Source organism: Nerophis ophidion, linkage group LG07 (genome assembly GCF_033978795.1).
Source record: "Nerophis ophidion isolate RoL-2023_Sa linkage group LG07, RoL_Noph_v1.0, whole genome shotgun sequence".
In the NCBI taxonomy this organism is placed as follows: domain Eukaryota; kingdom Metazoa; phylum Chordata; class Actinopteri; order Syngnathiformes; family Syngnathidae; genus Nerophis; species Nerophis ophidion.
Genome location: NC_084617.1, coordinates 50868889 through 50894750, shown reverse-complemented (window position 1 = coordinate 50894750; position 25862 = coordinate 50868889). Strand labels below are relative to the sequence as shown.

Sequence of the window (25862 nt, the reverse complement as noted above, 5' to 3'; positions counted from 1 at the left end):
CCATTCCCTCTACTGTAAATGCACTGAATGACACAGGGTGACGCAACTGCATCTCAATGGAGTAAATTCGTATAAAATGTAAAAAATTTTCAATGAGACACTTTGATCTGTATTGTTTACAAATAAATTATTATTTGTAGATGTTTTTATGTATTGTTTTGTATTACATAAAGATTATTATAAACAAAACTAAATATGGTGACGGTGATGTAGTCTTGGTGCAAGTGTAGACAGATCGTGTAGCGACACTTCTGCTTGCTTTCGGTGTGACATTAGCCTCAGCCTCCAGTGATAAAACTTTATACTGATCCATCAGATATTAGGAAATGCAGTTTATTTATTTTTAATTTAAAATCGGCCATACTGATCTGTGGCTGATGGATGGGCACATCCCTACATGTGAGTATGTTTCCTAGAAGGGCATCATATAAAGAGTATGGATATTTGAACCTGGAAAACAGCACGGTGATCCTCCAAGACTTGTTCCTCCATCTCCACCAACTGAGATACAGCCTCGTGGAAGGAGAAGAGCTGCGGGGACACCTCCTCCTCCTGGCAAAAAAACAAGAGAACTCAATTATATACCGTATTTTCCCAAAAATTAGACCAACCCTAAGTTTTTAAACATGCCCAAAGACATCATTTCATATTTTCTTAAAGTGACACACAGGGACACCGTATCACTCCTTGTGTTTCATGAAGGCTTCAATATCATTTGACCCATCACTACTTGTTGACTAGCTATGCACTTACAGCGCGTAGTAGTTGTAGTAAACTTCGACTGAAGCCGCGCACATTGTCGTTGCAGCTGGAACTAACGATTTGCTACTTTTATTGTCGAAAAGTGACCTGTTCGACCCCTGAACCAGTCAAGGCAGGTGAAGGGTGGGAAAGAAAACCAGGAAATGGACTAAAAAAGCCGACTAATCACAGCTTTGTGGTCTGCTTCGCCGCTGATACGAAGCTAAATTATTTTTAGCGTCAGTCATGCAAGCGTATTACCTTAATGATTCATGCTCCCTAGGGCTGGCAGCACTCATGCAGCCCCAGACCATGATGCTGTCAACCCCATGCTTGATAGGTAACGCAACTACCGTATTTTTCGGACTATAAGTCGCAGTTTTTTTTTCATAGTTTGGCCGGGTGCAACATATACTCCGGAGCGACTTATGTGTGAAATTATTAACACATTACCGTAAAATATCAAATAATATTATTTATCTCATTCGCGGAAGACACAAAGAAAATGTCAGCAATCGTCTCACACACGTCAACCAATAAGAATTTGGTGGGGGAAGGTCATGGCAGAAGTGCATCGTGGGTCATGGAATGCTAACTGCTATATGCTATAGCCGTAGCTATTATAATGGACTATTCATCGTTGGCGGTAACTTATAAAAACTGAGAAGGGCTGAACAAAAATTGGACCGAAAAGGAAATCATGTACTGCAGATTACAAGCTGGACGTAGTGAAATATGCAGCAGAAAACGACAAGAGGAAGCGGCACATACTTTGGAGTTGGCAGAGTTGTTTAGAAGCGAAACAGAGGAAGAAGATTTCATGGGATTTATCGATTAGGAGTGACAGATTGTTTGGTAAATGTATTGCATGTTCTATATGTTATAGTTATTTGAATGACTCTTACCATAATGTTACATTAACATACCAAGCACCTTCTCAGTTGGTTATTTATGCGTCATATAACCTAGACTATTCGGCCTATTGTTCACTATTCTTTATTTATTTTAAATTGCCTTTCAAATGTCTATTCTTGGTGTTGGATTTTATCAAATAAATTTCCCCCCAAAATGCGACTTATACTTCAGTGCGACGTATATATGTTTTTTTCCTTCTTTATTATGTTTTTTGGCTGGTGCGCCGTATACTCCGGAGCGATTTATAATCCGAAAAACACGGTACTCGTTTGCAATTCCAGCTATTTGTGTGTTGTCATTTTCAGTGGGTAGTGTATCTATACTGCGCAACAAGTTGTACATTGACTACTCTAAAGTACAGTGGAACCTTGATTTACTAACCCCTCGTTGTACAAACCTTTCGATTTACGAACCACAGACAAAATAAAAATATGCTTTGTTGAAAGAACCTTGTCTCCGTGCAAAAACGTATCATTCATCACAGCGCAGCCATTTTGTGCTCGCCAGCACAACCATCACCAGGGCTTATTCAGAGCAACACTGTCGTTAGCTACTGTGCTACTCTGTGTGCTTTTTTTAGCCTCTTTACAGCATGTTTCTAATTTTTCTTGCTTAATAAGAGTCTGAAGAAAGTATGACAAGCAATGTATAGTTTTAACATTCAAGATAACGGCGTGGCGCAGTAGGAGAGTGGCCGTGCGTGACCCGAGGGTCCCTGGTTCAAGACTCACCTAGTACCAACCTCGTCACGTCCGTTGTGTCCTGAGCAAGACACTTCACCCTTGCTCCTGATGGGTGCTGGTTAGCGCCTTGCATGGCAGCTCCCTCCATCAGTGTGTGAATGTGTGTGTGAATGGGTAAATGTGGAAGTCGTGTCAAAGCGCTGAGTACCTCGAAGGTAGAAAAGCGCTATACAAGTACAACCCATTTATCATTTATTTATTAGGAGCTATCCATAGCGTTGTCAACACTGCCTTAATTGCCCTTCTGCTGCACGCCAAGAAGATTAACCGACAAGGTAAAGCGGATTTCATTTTTTCATTCCTAATCATTGCAGTGACCTGGCTGCTAAAGTTCAGGAGTTTTGTGATTTCAAACTAAGTGCACCACAGGGGTAGTGACTGTGTATGAGCGTGTCGCCAGGACGGCTGAAAATGAGAATAGTTTAGATCAGCGGCCCCCAAACTTTTTGACCCGAGGGCCGCATTGGGTAATTTGGCCGGGGGCCGGGCTGTACATGTATATGTATATATATATATGTGTGTATATATATATATATATATATATTATATATATATATATATATATACATATACACATATACAGTGAGAGAAAAAGTACTTGATCCCTTGCTGAATTTGTTGGTTTGCCCACTAATAAAGACATGATCATTCTATACTTTTAATGGTAGATGTATTGTAACATGGAGAGACAGAATAGCAAAACGAAAATCCAGAAAATAACTTTCAAGAATATTTTAATTCATTGGTATTTCATTGAGGGAAATAAGTATTTGATCCCTCTAGACAAAAGCAGTTAATACTTGGTGGCAAAGCCTTTGTTTGCAAGCACAGCGGTCAGACGTTTGTGGTAGTTAACCACAAGGTTAGCACACACATCAAGGGGAATTTTGGCCCACTCTTTTTTTCAGATCCTCTCAAGATCATTCAGGTTGGTGGGCTGTCGTTTGGCAACTCGGACCTTCAGCTCCCTCCATAGATTTTCAATAGGATTGAGGTCCGGAGACTGGCTGGGCCACTCCATGACCTTAATATGGTTCTTCTTGAGCCACTCCTTTGTTGCCTTTGCTTTATGCTTTGGATGGTTGTCATGTTGGAAGACCCAACCACGGCCCATTTTCAGCTTCCTGGCAGAGGGGAGGAGGTTGTCCCTAAAGACTGCACGGTACATGGCTCCATCCATCTTCCCACTGATGCGGTGTAGTAGCCCTGTGCCCTTGGCAGAGAAACACCCCCAAAACATAATGCTTCCACCTCCATGCTTGATGGTGGGCACAGTGTTCTTTGGGTCATAGGCAGCATTTTTCTTTCTCCACACGACCTGTAGAGATTAGGCCAAATAGTTCAATTTTGGTCTCGTCCGACCATAGAACCTTCTCCCAATCACTTTGTGCATCTTTGAGGTGATCATTGGCATACTTTAGGCGGGCCTCCACATGTGCCTTCTTAAGCAGGGGTACCTTTCGGGTACTGCAGGATTTTAACCCATTCCGTCGCAAAGTGTTGCCAACTGTTTTCCTGGTGACTGTGGTCCCAGCTGCCTTGAGGTCATTCACTAACTCCTGCTGAGTGGTTGCAGGACGATTTCTCACAGTTCTCTTGATCATTGCAACCCCACGAGGTGAAATCTTCTCTGGAGCACCAGATCGAGATCTGTTGATGGTCATGTTATACTTTTTAAATTTTCTAACAGTTGCACCAATGGTTGTTACTTTGATTCCCAGCATCTTGCTAATGTTTTTGTAGCCCATTCCCGATTTGTGCAGGTCAACAATCCTGTCTCTGAGGTCCTGAGAGAGTTATTTTGTCTTACCCATGTTGGAGAGCTTGGAATCTGTCTGAGTCTCTGATCAGGTGTCTTTTATACAGGTGATTAGTTAGAACAGGTGTCTTCAATTCTGTCTTCATTTCCCAAGTTGATTGGGAGTGTCTAACTGCTCTGTGAAAGCCAGAAATCCTAATGCACACTAGGGAATAAAATACTTTTTTCCCTCAATGAAATACGAATCAATTAAAATATATTCCTTAAAGTTATTTTCTGGATTTTCTTTTGATATTCTATCTCACCATGTTTAAATACATCTACCATTAAAAGTATAGAATGATCATGTCTTTATAGTGGGCAAACTAACAAAAATCAACAAAGGATCAAATACTTTTTACTCTCACTGTGTATATATATATATATATATATATATATATATATATATATATATATATATATATATATATATATATATTACGTCATCGATTGGAAAATGCATTTTTACACAATGTGATTTGCCTGAGCGGCTAGGAGTCAGAGTAACAAGTAACAAGCGGAAGAAAATGGATTAGAAAGGAGAGATTTAAAAAAAATATATATATATATATGTATATATATATATATATATATATATATAAATTTTTTTTTTTTTAACTTGAGACTTTCCACGGGCCAGATCTCGAAAGCTGGCGGGCCGGATCTGGCCCACGGGCCGTCGTTTGGGGACCCCTGGTTTAGATGGTTGTTTTGCGTTGATATTAAATAAATTTAAAGTCCCAACGATAGTAACTCACACACGAGGTGTGGTTGAATTATTCTCTGCATTTGACCCATCCCTTTGTTCATCCCTTGCGAGGTGAGGGGAGCAGTGAGAAGCAGCGGTGGCCACGCTCGGGAAACATTTGGTGATTTGACCCTCAATTTCAACCGTTAACGCTAAGTGCCAAGCAGGGAGGCAATGGGTCCCATTTTTATAGTCTTTGGTATGACTCGAACGGGGATTGAACTTACGACCTTTAAGTCTTATGTTTGTTTGCTTTATATTATGTTCAAATTGTACACATTCACTGAGACATGGACTTTTGTCCAGGCTGGAACCCATTATTCATGTGTACATTATTATATCCACGGCAACCTCCACTACAATTGGAAAATGATATAAACCTGTCTCCAGCTCTGCCCAGAGATCTACCTAAACTCAAATGTATATTTGCTTTTCATAAGTATCTGTGTTAGATTATGGTGATTTTTGTATATAAATGCTCCTTGTTCTTGTCTTCAGACTGTGTTTACCATGCTTCTTTGAGGTTCATCACAAACTGTAGAGTCATGACCTACCACTGACTTGTACTCTTGGGTGGTATTGCCTTCTCCGTCCACTAGGAAACAGTGTCATTGGTACATTTATTTACAAAGCTCTTCTGCAGAGCTGGGCAAATATTTTGACTCGGGGGCCCCATTGAGAGAAAAAATGTGTCTGGGGGGCCAATGAGTATGTGTGTATAAATGAGACACACATTTAGCTGTAAAAATGTGCTGTTCACTATGTGTTTAGGTCCTTTTTTTTTTTCCAGGAACACTAATACCAAAAGTCACAATGTCCGATAGAATTCTAAAAACAGACCACCTCAAAAATGGAATGGAATTTTGCAGGTTTTTTTACCGTTTGTGACATCTAAAATGTACATTAAAATAAAGTGGGATTTACAATATTAACTATGAACAATAAAACACTGAATATTAACATCGCTCCTCTTTTCCTTTTCAGACCAGCTCCTTGATAGACATCTTTTACAATCAATCAAAACACAACAACAATGTAACAAACAGCAAAATATGAATGCAAAGTTTAATAAACACCTACAAAATGATATATTACCCCTTTTATGCAGAAATTTGTTGTAAAAATGTTCTTCCGCATCTGTTCCTTGACACATGCGTTTCGGGCTGGGTGCTCTGAAAACAAACCCCGGCCACTCTGCTTTGTTCCTTGTCTGAGCTGCTGTGACATAAATTACTCTAATAACTCTTTTAACACCCAAAAGTACAGATTTCAACCAGTGAAATACTTTCTATAGTTCAAGACTTACGGTAATTTAAACACAGCACTGCTCACCATAATGGCGGCAACAGTTTTGATGTTAAAGGTCTAAGATAAACGTCCGGCAGGCCGGATTTAATATCTTAATGAGCCGCATGTGGCCCGCGGGCCATATTTTGCCCAGGTCTGCTCTTCTGGGACTATTGCCTGATTACATTTGTAGGTTGATTACACGGACAAGTACGGACTCGCACGGAGCTGGGAAAAAAAACTTCTGTCTACGCACCTTCTTGTGCTTGGAACATGTTACCAAGAGACATGAATCTGACTGAATTTTTATCCTTAAATGCTTATAAATCTAAACTGAGAACATTGGAAACAGCCTCATTTATCTGCAACTGTTTTATTTGATGTCCATCCTGTCACTTTAATTTGAATGTAATTGTATGTGTACCTCCTTGAAAAACAGGTATTTAATTTCAAAGGGGATTTTTGTTTTCCTGGTTAAATAAATTTACTAACACTGTTCTAGAACCAGTTAGGCTCGTAAATGGAGGTTCCACTGTATATCCAAGTTTCATTTCTGTAGTGTACATTGAGAGTGGGATATTGCTATCACTACTGTAGGTACTCACATTCTGCTCACAGAGCAGTTTGAGGTCATCTCTCTGTGGAGAACTGTTCTGCCACTCCTCTTCTAAAAAGTCCAGCTGGTTCACAACATGGATGTTAGCACGGCCTCCCTCCATCACCTGGTTGGTGTCCACGGTGAGCTCCTTCACCCTAAAAGGAAGAAAAGCACGGACTGAGCCACAGGGCAGATCCATTCTGACAGTGGAAGTTAGCCAAGTGGGGGCTGGAAACATAATGAAGCAGTGACATCATGCATGCAGAAGGATGGTTGGTTTGTTCATACATTTGGACATGTGCATTTCACACAAACATTTGATAAAAGTGGTAATGTGCACCAAATAGCAAGATGTATGGGCAAAACTTAGGGGGAAATACAAGTGGAAGTCAATCACGTCATACAGAAGAAAAGAGAAAGCTGGACGTGAAAGGATGCTTATGAATATGACTCCACTCACTTGCCAAAACATTAGGCACACCTGCACAATTTAAAATACTGGGGCTGTACTTGCCAGTGTGTGGAAGTGCCCTGCTTTACACAGAGGTTCATTTTTATTCAGTCAGTATTAAACACAAATAATTGATACCATTAATAGCGAGTTTTGACAATAAAATATATGAAAACAACTGATGGCATTTGTGTGATTTACATAAATTACAGTAGTTTTTTCCCACTGTTTTCATTTTTATTGTGTGTTAATTTAATGGGTAACTTGCTTTGAACTCATAAGTCAAGTAAATAATTTAAGTGTATTTTTATTTTACCAATTTAAAAATTAGAATATATGTTGCATCGTTACATTAAGATAACATTTTTGATGCATGCAGTGTATAAATACAGTACCGGCCCAAAGTTTGGACACAACTTCTCATTCAATGTGTTTTCTATATTTTCATGACTATTTACATTGTAGATTGTCACTGAAGGCATCAAAACTCGCAACACACTCTTGGCAATCTCTCGATAAGTTTCAAGCACACCTGTGAAGTGAAAACCATTTCAGGTGAAGCTCATCGAGAGAGTGCCAAGAGTGTGCAAAGCAGTAATCAGAGCAAAGGGCGGCCATTTTGAAGAAACTAGAACAGGGGTCAACAACCTTTTTGAAACCAAGAGCTACTTCTTGGGTACTGATTAATGCGAAGGGCTACCAGTTTGATACACACTTAAATTACCTTTAACTCTATGTTATTATTAATATTTAATGATATTTATCTTTGTAGGAACATTGATCATCTTAATGAATTCTCACAATAAATATATATTGAAACAAATAAATATCAATATGCAACACTTTAATTTTATATATTCTCTAAGTGCACATTTTTTAAATTGAACATTTTCAAACGATCACTTCTAAGACAGTCTTGTGAAATCACAATATCCCATTTTAACTAGCTAGCCACTAACATTTTTTTAACAAATCATGAATTAATTTGCACCAGGTTTGTACAAATAATAGCTCATGTAAAATACAAGTCAACTCTCAATTTTTTAAATAAATCATGTCACACTTTGAACTGGACACCAAATGTTATCCATTTTTTTGTCAGTTAGTGGGAAGCCTGGCATTGCATGCTGTTAACTAGTCTGTTGTACTCTGACACTGCAACTCTGAGTGAGTCTTGCAGATGTGCATCAGTGAGGCGTGTTCTGTGTTTGTTCTTGATGAAGTTCATGTCAGAAAAGGCTGATTCACAATGATAAGTTGAACCAAACAGGCTTGCAACCTTCATAGCTGCTGTGCATACACCACTGTACTTTTCTGTGTCAACAAGGTCCCAAAAGTTTGATGCAGTCTGGTGGGCTTTAAATTTTAAATTGTCAGGAAAGAAGAGGAAGGAATTTAAAAGGTATATGTGTTTAAAAATCCCAAAATCATTTTTAAGGTTGTATTTTTTCTCTAAAATTGTCTTTCTGAAAGTTATAAGAAGCAAAGTAAAAAAAAAAATTTTTTTAAACAAAGATCAAGTCTTTAAAATATTTTCTTGGATTTTCAAATTCTATTTGAGTTTTGTCTCTCTTAGAATTAAAAAGGTCGAGCAAAGCGAGACCAGCTTGCTAGTAAATAAAATTAAAAAAAATAGAGGCAGCTCACTGGTAAGTGCTGCTATTTGAGCTATTTTTAGAACAGGCCAGCAGGCGACCCATCTCGTCCTTACGGGCTACCTGGTGACCCCTGAACTACAATATAAAACATGTTTTCAGTTATTTCAACTTTTTTGTTAAGTACATAACTCCACATGTGGCCATTCATAGTTTTGATGCCTTAAGTGGAAATCTACAATGTAAATAGTCATGAAAATAAAGAAAACACCCTGAATGAGGTGTGTCCAAACTTTTGGCCTATACTGTACATATTCTTTGGTCAAAATAGGGTAAATAAAAATACAAAGTACTTAATATATATTATTTCCAGGCTTGCACAGGCCAAATCAGGCCCCCAGAAATTGGGTTTGACACCTGTTTAATACATTAACATTCTTTGGGATTTTTATGAATAAAAAAGAATACAAATAATTTTCGTATCAGATGACTGTGTGATTTTTGCAAAAAACAACAACAAACAAATACAAAACAGAAGCTGCAGATAATCAAGTTCAGCTGTTGCAAAATAAATTTCAAATAGGGTTACAAAAAATTATTTAAATATCTTTTTGCATCAAATAACATTGAGTCTTAAAGAAATGCAATTGAATGTGGTGATATTTTTTTCTGTCAAAATGGAAAAAACATTTAGTTCTTTGTAAACCATATAAAATGACTTTGACACTTGTGGTATACAGCAGTGTTTCTCCACCATAGAGCCCTGGCACCATTGGTGGGCTGCGAGCGCCTTCTAGAGGGTCGGCAAAAAGTATCTGTTTCACAGATGTGGTGACTATATCAAACAAACAAAGTCTGCAGCTAAAGCTATAACGGTTTTTAAGCGCAAAAAATTTGAATACAGTGGTAACGCAAAAAATATGAATAGTGGTAAAGCTGTTTTTATTTACACTTTAATTCTATTGAATTTATAATACACTTTAATTCTATTGAGTTTATATATACATATATTATTAATTTTAGTTAGCACTGTGTAAATGTATATCTTTCCAGTTTTTATAAGTCCCTTCTTTTGCAGTACATTGGATTATTATTTATTTTGTAATCAGCCTGACCTAAGCCTTGATGAGAATCTTTGGTATTAACACATGCTTTCATATCATTTGACAATCTTTGTCTGGTTAAACCCTAAAGTAGGTTTAAAATAATTATTGAACACAATTAAAATCAAAAAGGAAGATTTGTAATTCAGTGTTAGTATTTGAGTGGGCCCCGGTCCCGTCTAGTGAAAAAGTTGGGCCCAGAAGTCAAAAGGTTAAGGTATACAGTATAACTTAAGGGGAAAATATTAACTATATAGAGCGCGCAGTATGATATCCTTGTTGTGCAAATGTACCTAATGTAATGACTTTACCAGTGTGTTTTACATGCGTGTGCGTGTGCGTGTGTTGCAGTGCTTTGGGGGGAAGCGCTCGACCTGCCGGGGGTAGTAGCAGCAAAGTCATCAAAGTCAAAGGTATTGGTGGGGGAGTGCTCAGGGCGACTCCCCTGACCACCTTGAGAGAAGGGGATGTCTGACGGACTAATTCCAAACTCCTTCACTCTACACCACAGCATAGAGGAGCAGCGTGGGAGAGGCGGGGAGAATAAAAAGGAGAGACACAAGAGAGTCAGACGAGCAGGAAGCAAGGTTCACTATAAAGATCAGCTATTATCAGTTTCTATTGCAACAACACACTCTACATATTAGCACCTGTTGGCGTAGCGCAGCGTGTTGAGGGTATTCTCGCAGGATGTCATGCCGGGGGAGATTGTTGCAATCTGCCCACACGGAGATAAGATTATTTAGATGAAAAGAAGCGCAGACATGAAAACAGATAACCAACTCACCATGCACGTGCGCGAATTTTCACCGATGAAGGAGTCTCGTAGGACCTGCGTGAGCTTACTAGCTCGGAATGGAGTGTGTGGTTTGTTGCGGCCCAGAGCCCTGATGCACTCCTGAAACCAGCGAGGGAACATGTACTCTTGCGGTGTCACACATCAATCATGCACAGTCGTTCATCACTGCACCAGGGGTGCCCATTATGTCGATCGCGCGCTACCGGTCAATCGCGGAGGGTGTGTCAGTCGATCGCCAGCCAGGCATTAAAGAAAATAGACCTAAAAATTAGCGATCATCAATCTTCAGAAAGATCTCACTTTCGCCTCTTGATTGACTTTTACGGCACCCGAGGGTCTTGTGAGATGACGCTGGCTGCTGTGAGATAATTATTAAGGAAAAATGGCCGACTGGAAGGCGAGAAACACTTTTGTATTTCAACACTCTCGCGCTGTACCTGTCGTCCAAACTCTAAAGACCGACCGCACAGTTCCTGTCTTCACAATAAAAGAGCTTCTCTATTCTGCCTGCGCTGACAAAATAAGAGTCTCAGAAGCTGGCATGCACAAGCTAGCAAGCTACGGAGTTTGCCGCCAATGTATTTCTTGAAAAGGATAACAGCATGGAAACGGGACGAATAAGATGCCAAAAACCAACCACTTTCAATCTGGACCGTAAGGTCCAATACAACATTTGAAAATGTGGACAATTACATTATCATCACTACTGTGGACGTTATCATCACTACTGTCTGATTCCAATCAATGCAAGCCATCAGAATGAGGTAATACACCAACTTATATTCTTGTCTTCATGAAAGAAATGAATGTTAAAAAAATAATAAAAAAATTTATATATATTATATATCCATCCATCCATCCATTTCCTACCGCATATATATATATGAATGAGGTAGATCCCCTCGACTTGGTCAATTAAAAAGTAGCTCACCTGCAGAAAAAGTGTGGGCACTCCTGCATTAAATGAACAACAGTGCTCAGTTTCCCCTGTGCATTAGAAGCTTAGAAAATTTACTAATTCATGACACTTGTTAGTAAAGCTCCCAAATGGCCTAGAAGCTATTTCCTCATACATATTGCAGCATCTTGCAAAAACCATATATATATCTGTTATCCAAGTGATGATAGAATTATTTTAAACATAGTGCTACAAAGGCAATGTGAAGTTGGCTCCTGTTATTACACATATTTAAAAATAACACTGCCAATAAAGTGCTGTAATCACTTTTGCTTGTGCCGTTATGGTTTTTAAGGTATTCGAAAATAAATTTCTGACTAATGATATCATTCAGCGCCCCCACCTTGTCAAAACCACCCCAAACTTTGTGCCGCAACATTTATTTGTAACTATTACAGTTTCTATACTATGGGGCTGATTATGAGTAATAAAACTTTATTAGTTACACAAAAGCTTTTTGCAGCAGAAAACCTTTGGGGAGATTCTGACAGTAACACATTGATAACATAAAAACATTAACATTAAAACTAGAAAGAGCTGTAATTGACAAAAAATGTTGGCAACACAATGAATGGGAGAAGTTTGGGAATGTTTTCACCGAGTTGGATGACTGGTTATGAATAATAACACGTAAATCACAAAAACTATAAAACTAGAGAAAAAAGAACAAACGAATGGGGAAAAGTTTATTAAAACTTAATAACAAAAACTATTAAGTTAGACAAAAAACATTTGCAGCAAAAACATACACAATAGGTACAAGTTTAGGGAGATTTTGACACATCAAAAAGCGCTAAACAACTATTCCATCATAATTTTTGTTATTATTATTAACATTAGAAACTAAATCATATTTTCTGGACTATAAGCCGCTACTTGCTTCCAAAGCTTTGCACCCCGCGGCTTATACAAAGGATTTATGGATTTTTCTTAACCAAGGGCTAAATAATGGAATGTATTAAAGCAAAAACAATTAAACAATGCACTAAAATGATCCACTTTACAAAAGTAGTCAAATTCAAAGTAAAAGAATAATCCTTTAATAAGACAAAATCTTATTAAACTCATAAAGGATGAACAAAACATCCATGCCTTTTCAATTTCGTTCGAACAGATGTTTTACTGCCTTGTTACAGGCAGTTTGGAAACAATTAAGGTGTGTAAATAAACATATACTGTACAGAATATTTTTGTGTAAATAACTAATTTCACAATGTATATATATATATGTGTGACTTATAGTCTGGTGCGGCTAATATATGGGGTGGGAGGGTTCTGAAAACAATTTAGTGGGTGGGTGAGGCTTATAGTCTAGAAAATACGGTAGTGATTGGACAAAAACCTTTTTGCAGCACCAATGTAGCACAGACGAATGGGACATGTTCGTGGGGATTCTGACAAGGAAGGGGGGGTGGTTATGAATCATAAAACAATAATAAAATAAAAAGTATAATAGACAATTGCAGCACAAACGATTGGGACAAGTTTGGGGCGGTTTTGACAAATGGCTGTGAATGACATCACTAGTCAGAAAATGTCCTTTTGAATTACTTGTAACTGTAAAGGCAAAGTTGATTTTTTTCCAACACAAGTGAATGGCGGGGTTATTTCAATATTTGCAATGATATCCATCCATCCATTTTCTACCGCTTATTCCCTTTCGGGGTCGCATGATAAGTGGCGCCAAATTCCGCACAGGCTCCTAATTTAGCTGCTGATTTGTGTGTTAACATGTTGCGTCTGAAAAATAAACTGCGAACACCCATGTAGTGACATGGATAAGAACCAATCAATTTCCACTTCCCTTCCAACAAACCTTGAGGGCGAGCAGGCTTTTGTTAATCTCCGCTCCCTCTAAACGAGTCTGGCGGTCAGCGCTGGAAGTATCGGCGCCTCTCTCATTTCCGGCCAAGTCGATGAGGGAGAACTTGCCGTGCATCTTGCCCTTCCGCCGAAGAATGATTTGGAAGACAGCGTGGCTGCGAGACGAGTGAGCGTTGGCTGATGTCTGCCCCGATGTCCTGGGAGAAGGAAACACATGTAATATGATGCCCCTGGTCTTATTGTGCACAGTCCTTGCACATTTGCATGTCTGGGTACCTGCAGCTGTTGCCTACTTCTATGAGTCTCAATACATCCTCTGTACCCTTTACCACCTCCTCCTGAAGCCCCACAACTTGCACTTGTTGTTTCTTGTCCTCCAGCACCCTCAGTTTGGCTTTGCGATTGAGCAGGTCAAACACCTTATCACAAAAGTACACAGTGAACACTGGTTAGCTTTGAAATAAAAATAGAAACACCATACGACAGACCGATGTGTGCGTTTCGGCCTTGTTCTCCCATATAATTAAAAGGAGAACTGCACTTTTTTGCAACCTTCACTTTTTATGCATTCTAATTGTTTAAATTCAGCAAGTATGAGGTGGCTAACAATGCAGTGAACAGCAGTACTCTATTGCGCGCATAAAAGCCTCTAAAAACATCCAAAAACAGCTAATGATACTTTATTTACATTTTGTGACCTGCATATTAACCAAGTATTAGGGATATTGTTATTGTAAACGCTAATGGAACTAATTTTAGCAACGACATGATCACAGAGAGCTAACTAGCCTATGCTGCTATATTGACATACTGAGCCTCTTAGCTGCTGCATCGCTTGTGAGTTGGTGAAAGCTAATTCTAAGTTATAAATCATGCCCTTCACTTGTATAGTAGAACAGTGGTCCCCAAACACCGGGCTCGATTGGTACCGGGCCGCAGAATAATTTTTTATACATTTTTTTATTTATTAATTTTTGTATTAAAATCAACATTAAAAACGCAAGATACACAAAAAATTAGTGCACCAACCCAAAAAACCCAAAACAAAACAAAAAAAAGAATCGTATAGTGGAATAGTAATCCCAAAACGGTGATGAGTGTTGATAAATCACATAGCATGTGCTAAATACTTATATTTGCATTTTCTCCTCCAAGTATTGTGGGCATTTTGATAATCAGCACATAATTTGCATACTAATAAAACCAAATGCAAAATGGATTGCACGCCTTATTCTGCTTACAGACAACATCCACTTTGCGTGTGCTATCAAGTTTGCACATTTTATTACACGTAAACCTTTATAGTACATCAGGCCTTAAGTGTGCAGAGTATATTGAAACATAAGCTACAATCTGGTTTTGCTCACCTTTCCACTGTAGATTTCAAAGAAGGTTGCGTACACTTGTAGTTCTAATTTCTTGTAATTGGGTTTCTTCAACATGAGAAATACATCCCGAGCTAAGCAAGAATTTACAAAATAAGTTAATTCCATTTTCAATCCCAATCAATAGCTACATGACTTACCAGCCAGTGCATAGATTCCTTTAGAGCAGTCTTGGTTTTTTCCAGAAAAATCTCCACCCATCGTCTAAAATGCACACAAGTTTTTAAGGGCATTAAAAAGGTATGGACCTCTGATTTGTTTTGTAGACTTTATTGCGCATAACTCACATGAGTTTTACCACTTCCTGTTTGGCCATAGGCAAAACAAGTGGCCATGCCCCTCTCAAATATGGTCTCTACTAAAGGTCTTGCTGTGAACCTTCAGGAGAATGGACACTTCATTAAGTACACCCACATTATACTGACAAATATATCAGCACCAGTGGACCAAACCAACCTGTAAACCATCTCGTTACTGGTGGCGTCGTCGAAGGCGTAGTCGAAGCGGAAGGTCTGATTCTCCAAGAAGCGTGTCAGGTCCACCTTCTGCTTAGGTTCATGCACCATCACCACGTCCTTACTGGGGATTGTGATCACATCTAAATCCTTCATGGTGAGTTCTGAAACCAAGCCCAAGGGAGTCAGTCAGTGGCTTGTCATGTCAACATAGCTAGGGCTGCAATGAATACTCTAAATCAGTGGTCCCCAACCTTTTTGTAGCTGCGAACCGGTCAACGCTTGATAATTTTTCCCGCGGTCCGGCGGGGTGGAAGGATTCTTTTTTCTTTTTTTTTGGGTCATGAAAAAGGGAGGTTTTTGGGGTTGGTGCACTAATTGTAAGGGTATCTTGTGTTTTTTATGTTGATTTAATAAAAATTAAAAAATAATTCTTCTGCGGCCCGGTGCTTGGGGACCACTGCTCTAAATAATCAATAATAAAACATTTTTAGCTATTATTTGTTATTGTCACTTACTAAAATAAGCACGACACTGACACGTAGATAACACCTCGGTGACTTGTCATCTTCAACATCACCACCGCCATGGAATAGTTAGCTAACGCTTAACTATACGGCAAGGCTACAAATAATATTGTTGACGCGTTGAGCCTGCAACTTATAAAATGGTGCGGCTAATTTATTTCTAGTTTTTTTACGCTAATTTAATTTATGTTTTTTGTTCAATAGTTTTTATTAAACCCACGCAGAGGACTGTTATTGTTTGTGCTATAACGCCATCTATTAGATGAGTTTGCTCCACAGGTGCTGCGAGTTGAAAAATGACTTCCTGTTCTGCGTTAACCCGAAAGTAAAATCATCCATGGCGTTTCTGCTCAAAAAGATTCCTTGTTCATCTTAACGTTTGTAAGTTTCACAATTTGACTAAAACCAATTCATACTTACTAAACCTTCCTATGTGCGATGTCTGTAGGAGTGTTTTCATGCATATTGTACGTTCCATCATAATGTAATGAAGCTAGCGTCATTAGCGTTGGCTAAAATGTTAACACGTTTAGAAATGTCTGTTAGTACTATTAACTTAAATTACATTGTTTCACAAATTCCTCAGTAAATTCACTAGAACGATTTATTGAATCTGTTTAGCTGATTGGAGCTAGTGGGTCCATGACGATGACTTCTGTTTTGTTTGATCAGTCGTTTTACTGGCCTGTTACAGACACCCTTTGGAAAAAACTAAATTATGTAAATACCATTTACAAAATATTTCTGAGTAAGTATTCATTTCACAACATATATATATGTCTGATTGTCTGCAGCTTATAGTCCCGTACGGCTGATATATGAAATATCAGTTTATTCTAATATGTGGTAGGTGCGGCTAATTTCCCGGTGCGCTACATAGTCCAGAAGATGTTATACAACATGTTATACAACAACTAATACTAGCTGCTCTTGCGCCAGTGTGTGTATACAATTACTTGAGTAGCGTGTCAGATCTCTGTTGTGTATCTAACATCGGGATTTACTCATTTTGTCTGGTTTTTTTAAGCAACAAGCAAAGAAAAGTGGACAATGTTTATGTTAATACTTCTCTTCCTTGTGGTTAATAGCAAAGTAAATCAGGATGATAAATGTTTTTACTAGGACAACAAATATTTATGATCACCAATAATTAAACAGTAACACACTATTACTTTATTTCTTTGAGTACATTTAAACAAAATTGTGGACATAAAAAAATCATATTACACTAGTATGATCCCTGTATTAATACTGACTCTTGACAGCGATATAAATTATACTAAATGGATATCGATTATATACTGACTTTTGCTATCGATATAGATATTATATATAGATGTGATGGGACTCTTGATATTCATAGTGAATTGAATTCTTCTTGGATAACAATATATATGGACTCAAAGCGCTTTACATAGTGAAACCCATTATCTACAACTTTAAGCTACATTTAAAAAAGCATGGTTGGCAATGGGAGCCGGTGGGTCAAGTGTCTTGACAAAGGACAATGGCAGAGGCTTGGATGGCAGAAGTGGGAATCAAACCTGGAACCCTCAAATTGCTGGTATGGCCGCTCTACCAACTGAGCCAAGCCGCCCCAAAGGTAGCGGCTTAGTTTGGAATTTACGGTAGATATAAGCACAGTAACATATCTATATACATATATATGTCTTAATTAGATTATCCAGAGAGTAGTGCTCGATACCGTGGTAGAGCGCAATATATGTATGTGTGGAAAAAAAATCACAAGACTACTTCATCTCTACAGAACTGTTTCACGAGGGGTTCCCTCAATCATCAGATTTTAATGGAAGCATTGGCATATCATGGTTTACATAGGGCACAGAACGGGTAGGTACAGGCAGGCGTGGGGGCCCGGTGATTGGCTCATGTGTTACCTAGGAGGTGTCTCCGTCTGTGACGGCATGCTGATACAATTTCACTGCGCTTATTGAGGAATGACAGGTCTGGGTGGTATATAATAAACAGTTTCTCTTTTAAGCATAGGTTGCATCTTTTATTACCACTGTTGTAAGGTGTGCTGGATGCAAGAATTTGCCATGTTATTGAATATTCAACATTATTGTCTTTGAGGTTACAAATGTGCTTGCTGAGTTCTGTAGAATTCCGCAGGCTTTGGTTTCTAAAAGAAGCCTTGTGATTGTTCCATCTGGTTTTGAACTATATATATATATATATATATATATATAAATTAATTAATTAATTAAAAAATATATATACATATACACACATATATATATAAATATTAGGTAGATCACCTCCACTTGGTCATTTGAAAAGTAGCTCACTGCTGCACCTGTTCTAAATTGATACCCATATCAATAACATGAGTCAGTATTAGTAGCGAAGGAGCTTACTGCACCCTATGGGTGAGGTTCAAATCCAGGTTGCATATAATCACTGTCTCAGAATCTTGCTCAGAAAGTAGTAGTGCCAGCAAGCTTTTTTGTGATTTGGGGATAAATACCTTTCTCACCACCCTGAGAAAACAGATGTTTAGGTTTATATGTAGACTACAGGAGTCTAAGAATGATCTTATTATACAGATAACCAACCCGAGGGTAGATCTGTTAGGTACCAATCCTATATATGGAACCAATGGTATCGTTGCCTTTTATAGAATGTGTAGACGGATTTTTTAAGTATTTTGTTTTTATTGCTGCTTTTATTTATTTATTTATTAGATGCCTTTTCGTGGATATGGACAAGCACTGTTTTCGTGAATATGGACAAGCACTGTTTTAATAGTATGTGATAATACCTTTTATACTGCATTCTTAGTTTTTTGTACTGTTTATGTGATTGTATCTCTACTTGGACGTTGGAGTCTGCAATAAAGCTTGATGATGATGTATATGGCTTCTCATATGACAATACTTGAGACACACTTTATACAGAAAGAAAAAGACCCATAAAAGCATATTTTATAATATTTATTTTAATCTCAAAACTGTTGTTTGAAAATGTAAAAATAAAAAGTTTATTTAAATAATGTGAAACAAATTTCACCACTCAAGGTCATTCGAGTGTGCCCCAATAAATAAAAAATGGTCATTTTTTTAATCCATAAACAGTAAAAGATAGTTTTTTTGTACTACAACTCAAGTTTACAGAATGTTTTGCACTTTAAGTCTATTTTCACTATGTTTATTTACTTTCAGTAAATAAAGTGAAAACATTAGGTCTTTGTAAATTGTGGTCCATCTGTTAGAATGTACTAGAATAGCTTTTGGAAATGCGTTAAAATCAAGTAATAGACTTAAAGATGTAGAGTAATATAAGCAATAATCGTTTTGACTCGTCGCTTAATGGAAAAAATAAATGCTGACTGGTCGACTGTTAAAATAACCGTGCAGCCCTAAGCACAACATGACATGATTGGTGAGATTATACCTTTTTTGTTCAGTGGACGCTTCCTCACACACACACATATTCTGTGTTCTTCGATCTGCGCCGGGAAACATTCAAATGTTATATACTCAAAAGTAATTTCCCTGAGAAGGATCCCTGTTGTTTTGTCTTATTTACTCACCAGATCTGCCGTAGTCAAAGGTCGGTAGTCTAGGCTGGCACGGAAATCTCGAATCATGCACATGATCTCGTAATTAGGAATGGTTGTGTCCGTCTCCTAAAAGAACATGTGGAAAGAGGTGCTGCTTCAACACCGAGCACATGCAGAGACATTTTTGGGGGGAGGGTGCTCAAGCCAGAATAAAAAGGGCACCCATCACCAAAATTATTCAAGGGTAAAAATTACAGCAGGATATTTTCAATTTTTAATAGTAACCAATAAATACTCAAATTAAACACAAAACAATTCTCAAAAAAACATTGAATATTTGTGTACAGTTACACTCCTGAAAGGGAGGAACTCCTGCCTCTGCTTCGGGCCATGAGGAAACAAAATAAAAGATAGAGTAAAGTATTATTTTCATATAATCTTGGCAGGTGCAAAATAACACTAACGTGCGACATGCAGTGTAATAAGTGTAAAAAGGAGCTTTTTTAATACACTCTGAAACGATCAGACCTAATGTTGTGACCAGGTGAATCTATAAACTAAAAATAGCGGGGACGACTTTAAGATGTATATTTAAACATAGTATATTTTCAAAAGAAAAATTATGATACTTTTCAGGATATACATTTAAACATAGTACATTTTCAAAAGATAAATTATGATACTTTTAGAAAGGGTGGGGCATAGTTTACAATCTGCGGGGAGGGTGGGGCGTAGTTTTAATTACAATCTGAAAACGTCTTCAGAAACGAACATATTGCAGACAGATTCATGATGGGTTAAAAAAATGACTGGAGCAATACATTTTACACCATAGATATCCAAAACATATGTAGATCACAAGGGAGTGTTTTAAATAAATATGCACCAAACAATTTCAGGAGATTGCACAAACGTTATTACTTGACTGCGTGTCAAAGGAGATGTGCTGGTGCTCAGAGCTACATTAGGCGGGGAAGGATTTTGGGTCATGTTGAGTATCGTCGAGCAGTTTGTGGAAGAATTCTCACAACAACTCAAAAATATATGTCCCGTCAGCTATCAAAAACATATTTGGAATGATGAGAACTTAACTTTTATTCTGAAAATAATGAATAAAAAAAAATTGGTCTCCAGCAAAAAAGGCACTTTTAAAGTTAAGTTAAAGTTAAAGTACCAATGATTGTCACACACACTAGGTGTGGTGAAATTTATCCTCTGCATTTGACCCATCCCTTTGTTTACCCCCTGGGAGGTGAGGGAAGCAGTGGGCAGCAGCGGTGCCGCGCACGGGAATCATTTTTGGTGATTTAACCCCCAATTGCAACCCTTTGATGCTGAGTGTCAATCAGGTAAGTAATGGTTCCCATTTTTATAGTCTTTGGTATGACTCGGCCGGGATTTGAACTCACAACCTACCGATCTCTAGGCGGACACTCTACCCACTAGGCCACTCACGCAGGGCAACAGGGCAGGACTTGAAAACCACTAAGTCTATATTCCTGTTACACCATCGATATTCAAAAACTAAGAGTAAGAAAAATTAGATCAATATACCTGAGCCCTTTTCTCCCGGAGCTCCTGTTGCTGCAGCCGACGCTTTTCCCGTTTCTCCTGCAGCTTCTCCACCTCCTTCACGCAGTTTGACTTCCTCCTGGCTGCCACAAGACAAGAGGAATTAACAACTGTTAACAGGAATTTTCGGGAGAGGTCATGCCTCGTGACGGCACGTCGTCTGCGGACACAAAGGTAAAAATTATTTACCTCTTTTTTGTTGTTGCAGTTCCCAGTGGCTTATTTTATTTTTTGAATTTTTTTTCAAAATGTTACCCATCATGGAATATCCCGAAAAAAGGCTTTAAAGTGCCTGATTTTCGCTATCTGTAAATCCACCCGTCCATTTTCCTGTGACGTCACTGCGTGACGCCAATACAAACAAACATGGCGGATAGAACAGAAAGATATAGCGACATTAGCTCGGATTCAGACTCGGATTTCAGCGGTGTAAGCGATTCAACAGATTACGCATGTATTGAAACGGATGGTTGGAGTGTGGAGGCAGGTACCGAAAACAAAATTGACGAAGAAACTGAAGCTATTGAGCAAATAGCTATTGAAGCTATTCGGCGATCACCTTCTAACCATTGATTGCATCTTTTGACCACTGGAGCAACTTAAATCTGTCGATTGGTAAGTGTTTGTTTGGCAATAAATGTGGGTGGAGGGAAAGGCTGGATGCAAATATAGCTACAAATGTACATACAGCTAGCCTAAATAGCATGTTAGCATCGATTAGCTGGCAGTCATGCCGTGACCAAATATGTCTGATTAGCACGTAAGTCAATAACATCAACAAAACTCACCTTTGTGATTTCGTTGACTTACGTTGGAAATGCATCTGCTTTGAGTGTCGCAGGATATCCACACATCTCTGTCGTAGCATTGCTATCGTCGGTAAAATGTGCAGAACAAATGAGGGACTTTCGCATCTTTTGACACTGGTGCAACTTAAATCCGTCGATTGGTATGTGTTTGTTTGGCATTAAATGTGGGTGGAGGGAGAGGCTGGATGCAAATATACTTACAAATGAGGCATAACAATGCAATATGTACATACAGCTAGCCTAAATAGCATGTTAGCATCGATTAACATGCTGTGCTAATCGATGCACACTCCACGTAAGTCAACTTGAATCTGTCCCTGATCGTGTTGTTACACCCTCCGACAACACACCGACGAGGCATGATGTCTCCAAGGTACGGAAAACAGTCGAAAAAACGGAAAATAACAGAGCTGATTTGACTTGGTGTCTGTAATGTGTTTGAGAAAATGGAGGATTGCTTCCCGTTGTAACGTCACGGGTGAAAGGTCATTGCTCCGACAGCGAACAATTGAAAGGCGTTTCAATCGCCAAATTCACCCTTTTAGAGTTTGGAAATCGGTTAAAAAAACATATGGTCTTTTTTCTGCAACATCAAGGTATATATTGACGCTTACATAGGTCTGGTGATAATGTTCCCGTTTAACAAAAAAAGGTGAAATAACTGAAATGTTTTTTTTATTTCTTCAAGATAGCCACCCTTTGCTCTGATTACTGCTTTGCACGCTCTTGGCATTCTCTCGATGAGCTTCAAGAGGTAGTCACCTGAAATGGTTTTCCCTTCCCAGGTGTGCCTTATTAGGTTTGATTAGTGTAATTTCTTGTTTTAGCAATGGGGTTGGTACCATCCTTTGTGTTGTGTATAAGGTGTGTCCAAACTTTTGGCCTGCACTGTATATACTGTCTTCAAAGTGTGCATTCTTATAGTAATATAGGGAATTTTATCCAGCCTAGAGCCAATTATTCATGTTAACATTGTTAATGGGGAACCATGCTTCACTATATGAATGGTAAATGTAAGAACCATGTTCAGCAACCAATTAAAATTGTAAATCGAGGTTCCAATGTATTATATGATCATATATTTCAAACTTTTTGTGTTAAAATAAAAATATATATTTAAATTTCTGCTTGACTTATGATTCCATAGCAAGCTATTCATCAAATTATACAGTTTTTTATGGTAAAGAACCTGTCATACAGTTGTTCTATACAGTAAATATACTGTAAAAACTGTAAATTTTACGGTAAAAAACACCCTGACAGCTCAGTCGCCAGAATTTTACAGAAAAAAAACTTTTGCCTTTACAGTAATGTGTTGGTAAAAACATTGTAAACCTTATGAAAATTTTGGCAACTCGGCTACCTGTTTTATACTGGAAAATCAACAGAAGTTGCGTATATATATATATATATATATATATATATATATATATATATATACACACATATATATATACATATACATATATATATATATATAAAACAATTACTTTTACAAGAGACCTTCTTATGGGAAATAAACCTACAACATGGAATTTAACACCCCGTTACAATGCATGCAAAATGTAATACATCAAGTGTATTAAAAGGACATTTTGGATAACCTCCACCAATACGATCCCATCGCTGGGCTATTATTGAATGAATCATTGCAGTGTCACCACCTCCACATCTATCCAGCTGTGCAAAAGGTCCCCAAGTAACCTCAAAGATGAGTAATTTAACATAGTTAAAAGTGAGTAACAGCCCATCCTGTCAGTATGAAGTGTTGAAATAAAAGTGATGGCCCTCTCCAAGGAAAGCCCTCTAAAATAGTCATGGACTCCTGCTGCCTCTCTAGTGCCAAAGAACACAGACTTTAACAGCAGAGGTGAATAATCTGCTTTAATCTGGGAGGAAGCAATGAGCAGGGTTATCACCAAGACAAAGCAGGGAAGTAGCACCATCACATATCAGCTAATAATTAGAGGCAGCAGGAGTCTTTGCACCAATTTGAGCATAAAATTAAAGAAAAAGATAATTTTGGCTTTGTGTAAATTGTGCACCGTGCTGCAGGTTTTTCCTCATGTGCTTGACTCAGACCCAAATGGCAGCCAAAGAGATTGCTCAAGAGAAGCAGCAAAGCACCTATTAAAACCCTCAACTTGACACCCATAAATCCTCTCCGCAGGGTGCTTTGTATCTGGGCTACGTCACACCAGGACACACACAGTGACACTACACCTGCAATAATAGCACCTGACAGATGTTTTAGGTGTACAGAAAAAGTACTTTCAAAGCAAGTGGACTGTCAGATTCTATTGGAAACTAAAAAACCAAAACAGCACTGAGGTACAGTAAATATGTGATACATACAAAGCTGTCCAATCTCCCTTCTGGTTAGAGGCTGATGAAAAGACTCTGGAATAAATGTGGTCAATAAAAACATCATCATGCTTGTGTTGGTAACTGCTGACAAATGCAGTCTTCTTCACTTAACAACAAAGAGACAGTACAAGGTAGAATTCAGGTCAGAACTTTAGCGTTACCATTCTGAAGCTGCTGCTGTGTCGCAGCTTGCGTGGGCTGTGTCGGCTGGGACGGAGGGGGTAGTGCTGATTCAGCATGTTGAGACGGATGGGGTCGGGCCTGCGTCGGAATCACTGCAAAGGCACACATTAAAAAACACAGTTTGATATAGCCTTGATATAGCCTTGATATTTGGTATTTGTAAGAAAAAACGGATATGTTGGGTAGCTAAAGTATGACTAAAGGAGAAATGTATCTTGTTTTGGAAGTTAAATTATGCTGCTAATGCCTTGGCAGATGTCCAAGGTATGTGGAAACTACTTTCATGCCACCATCCTTAGATAGTGTACCTCCCAATTTACCTCTTCTGTCTGCTTCCATTTGATTTTGAACCTGCAATTTTTCAAAAACGCTTCATTAAAAAAGCTGTTGTTACAGGGGCTGTTTACAACCTTTATGCGGAGGCTTTGAAGGCGCTAACTTGTGTTGCGATCATTATACCCTTCCCTGTACGGCTTTTTAGCGCACAACCCCTCCCTGTACGGCTTTTTAGCGCACAATGTCATGTCACGTTAACCATGCGATTTAGCAAAGTTTAGCTACTAACGTTAAGCACGAATTTAGCACATAATGTCGTTACGTAAACTATACCCGTTGGTAACACAAACACACACACGCATACAAATGCATTGGCTTTACGTGTGTGGTTAGCTTATAGCGATTTACCAAAGTTTAGTTTCCAACATTCGCTATAAATTTACCACATGTCGTTATGTAAATTATGGCCGTACATAACACACGCACAAGCTTTGTGTAGTCAGCTAATGATAGTGATTTTTATCAAATTTTAGCTACCACTGTTCGCTACCATTGTAACACATAACGTCATTATCAATTTAACACATAATGTCAGTATGTAATCTATTTGCATGTGGTCAGAAAATAAAGGTTTAGCAAGGTAAAGATACTAATGCTAGCTATCAATTTAGCACATAATTTCATTATGAAACGTATTGGGGCCCCTGAACATCTATGACTGTCTGTGTTTACCTAACGGTAAGTGAGTGAAATTCCACGGAGGCGAGCAATTTTCGTTCAAAAAATTTACTATTTTTTAAATAAAATGGAAACTTTAAACTTATGTAATGTTCCATTGAATCAGTCATAACACACGCCGGGGGTGTTTTTGTTGCATTTTTTATTTAAAAACTATAACTAAGAAAGTTGCAAAAAACCCTTTAATGAATCATATATTTACCAAAGATAACAGTATTGTGTATATATTGTAAGTGTAGTATTTAGTAACTTTTAAACATTGGGAAAGTATTACATCCAAAATAAAGTTTTAAGCTGTATCAAGGGTGTCTAAACTTTTTCCAGCAAACACAGCGTACAGAATAATTTAAGGATTTTGGGGCTGCTTGGATACATATTTATATATTATTGATAAAATATAGTAAGGTCAAAATATGATAAGGTATCTGAAAACATCTACATTTTAGCTTTGTGTTATAAGATACTAA

The 25862-nt window shown here is 38.2% G+C and overlaps 1 protein-coding gene across 4 annotated transcripts in view; it reads right to left on the bottom strand.

Annotated features, from left to right (window-relative positions):
• Positions 1–25862, bottom strand: part of kif2a (kinesin family member 2a) — a 60611-nt gene that overhangs the window by 4965 nt on the left and 29784 nt on the right. Inside the window, exons 5-20 of one of the 4 annotated variants that reach the window (XM_061906350.1) lie at positions 24360–24473; positions 24187–24231; positions 21005–21105; positions 19481–19576; positions 19342–19396; positions 15402–15564; positions 15233–15323; positions 15086–15149; positions 14928–15019; positions 13837–13979; positions 13553–13757; positions 10767–10877; positions 10630–10697; positions 10354–10479; positions 6838–6985; positions 451–552 (exon numbers count right to left, since the gene is read on the bottom strand). In XM_061906350.1, the coding sequence (XP_061762334.1) occupies positions 451–552; positions 6838–6985; positions 10354–10479; positions 10630–10697; positions 10767–10877; positions 13553–13757; positions 13837–13979; positions 14928–15019; positions 15086–15149; positions 15233–15323; positions 15402–15564; positions 19342–19396; positions 19481–19576; positions 21005–21105; positions 24187–24231; positions 24360–24473 (1724 nt within the window). The remainder of the gene's footprint in view (positions 1–450; positions 553–6837; positions 6986–10353; positions 10480–10629; positions 10698–10766; positions 10878–13552; positions 13758–13836; positions 13980–14927; positions 15020–15085; positions 15150–15232; positions 15324–15401; positions 15565–19341; positions 19397–19480; positions 19577–21004; positions 21106–24186; positions 24232–24359; positions 24474–25862) is intronic. The other 3 variants (XM_061906351.1, XM_061906352.1, XM_061906353.1) reach the window with 3 other exon arrangements.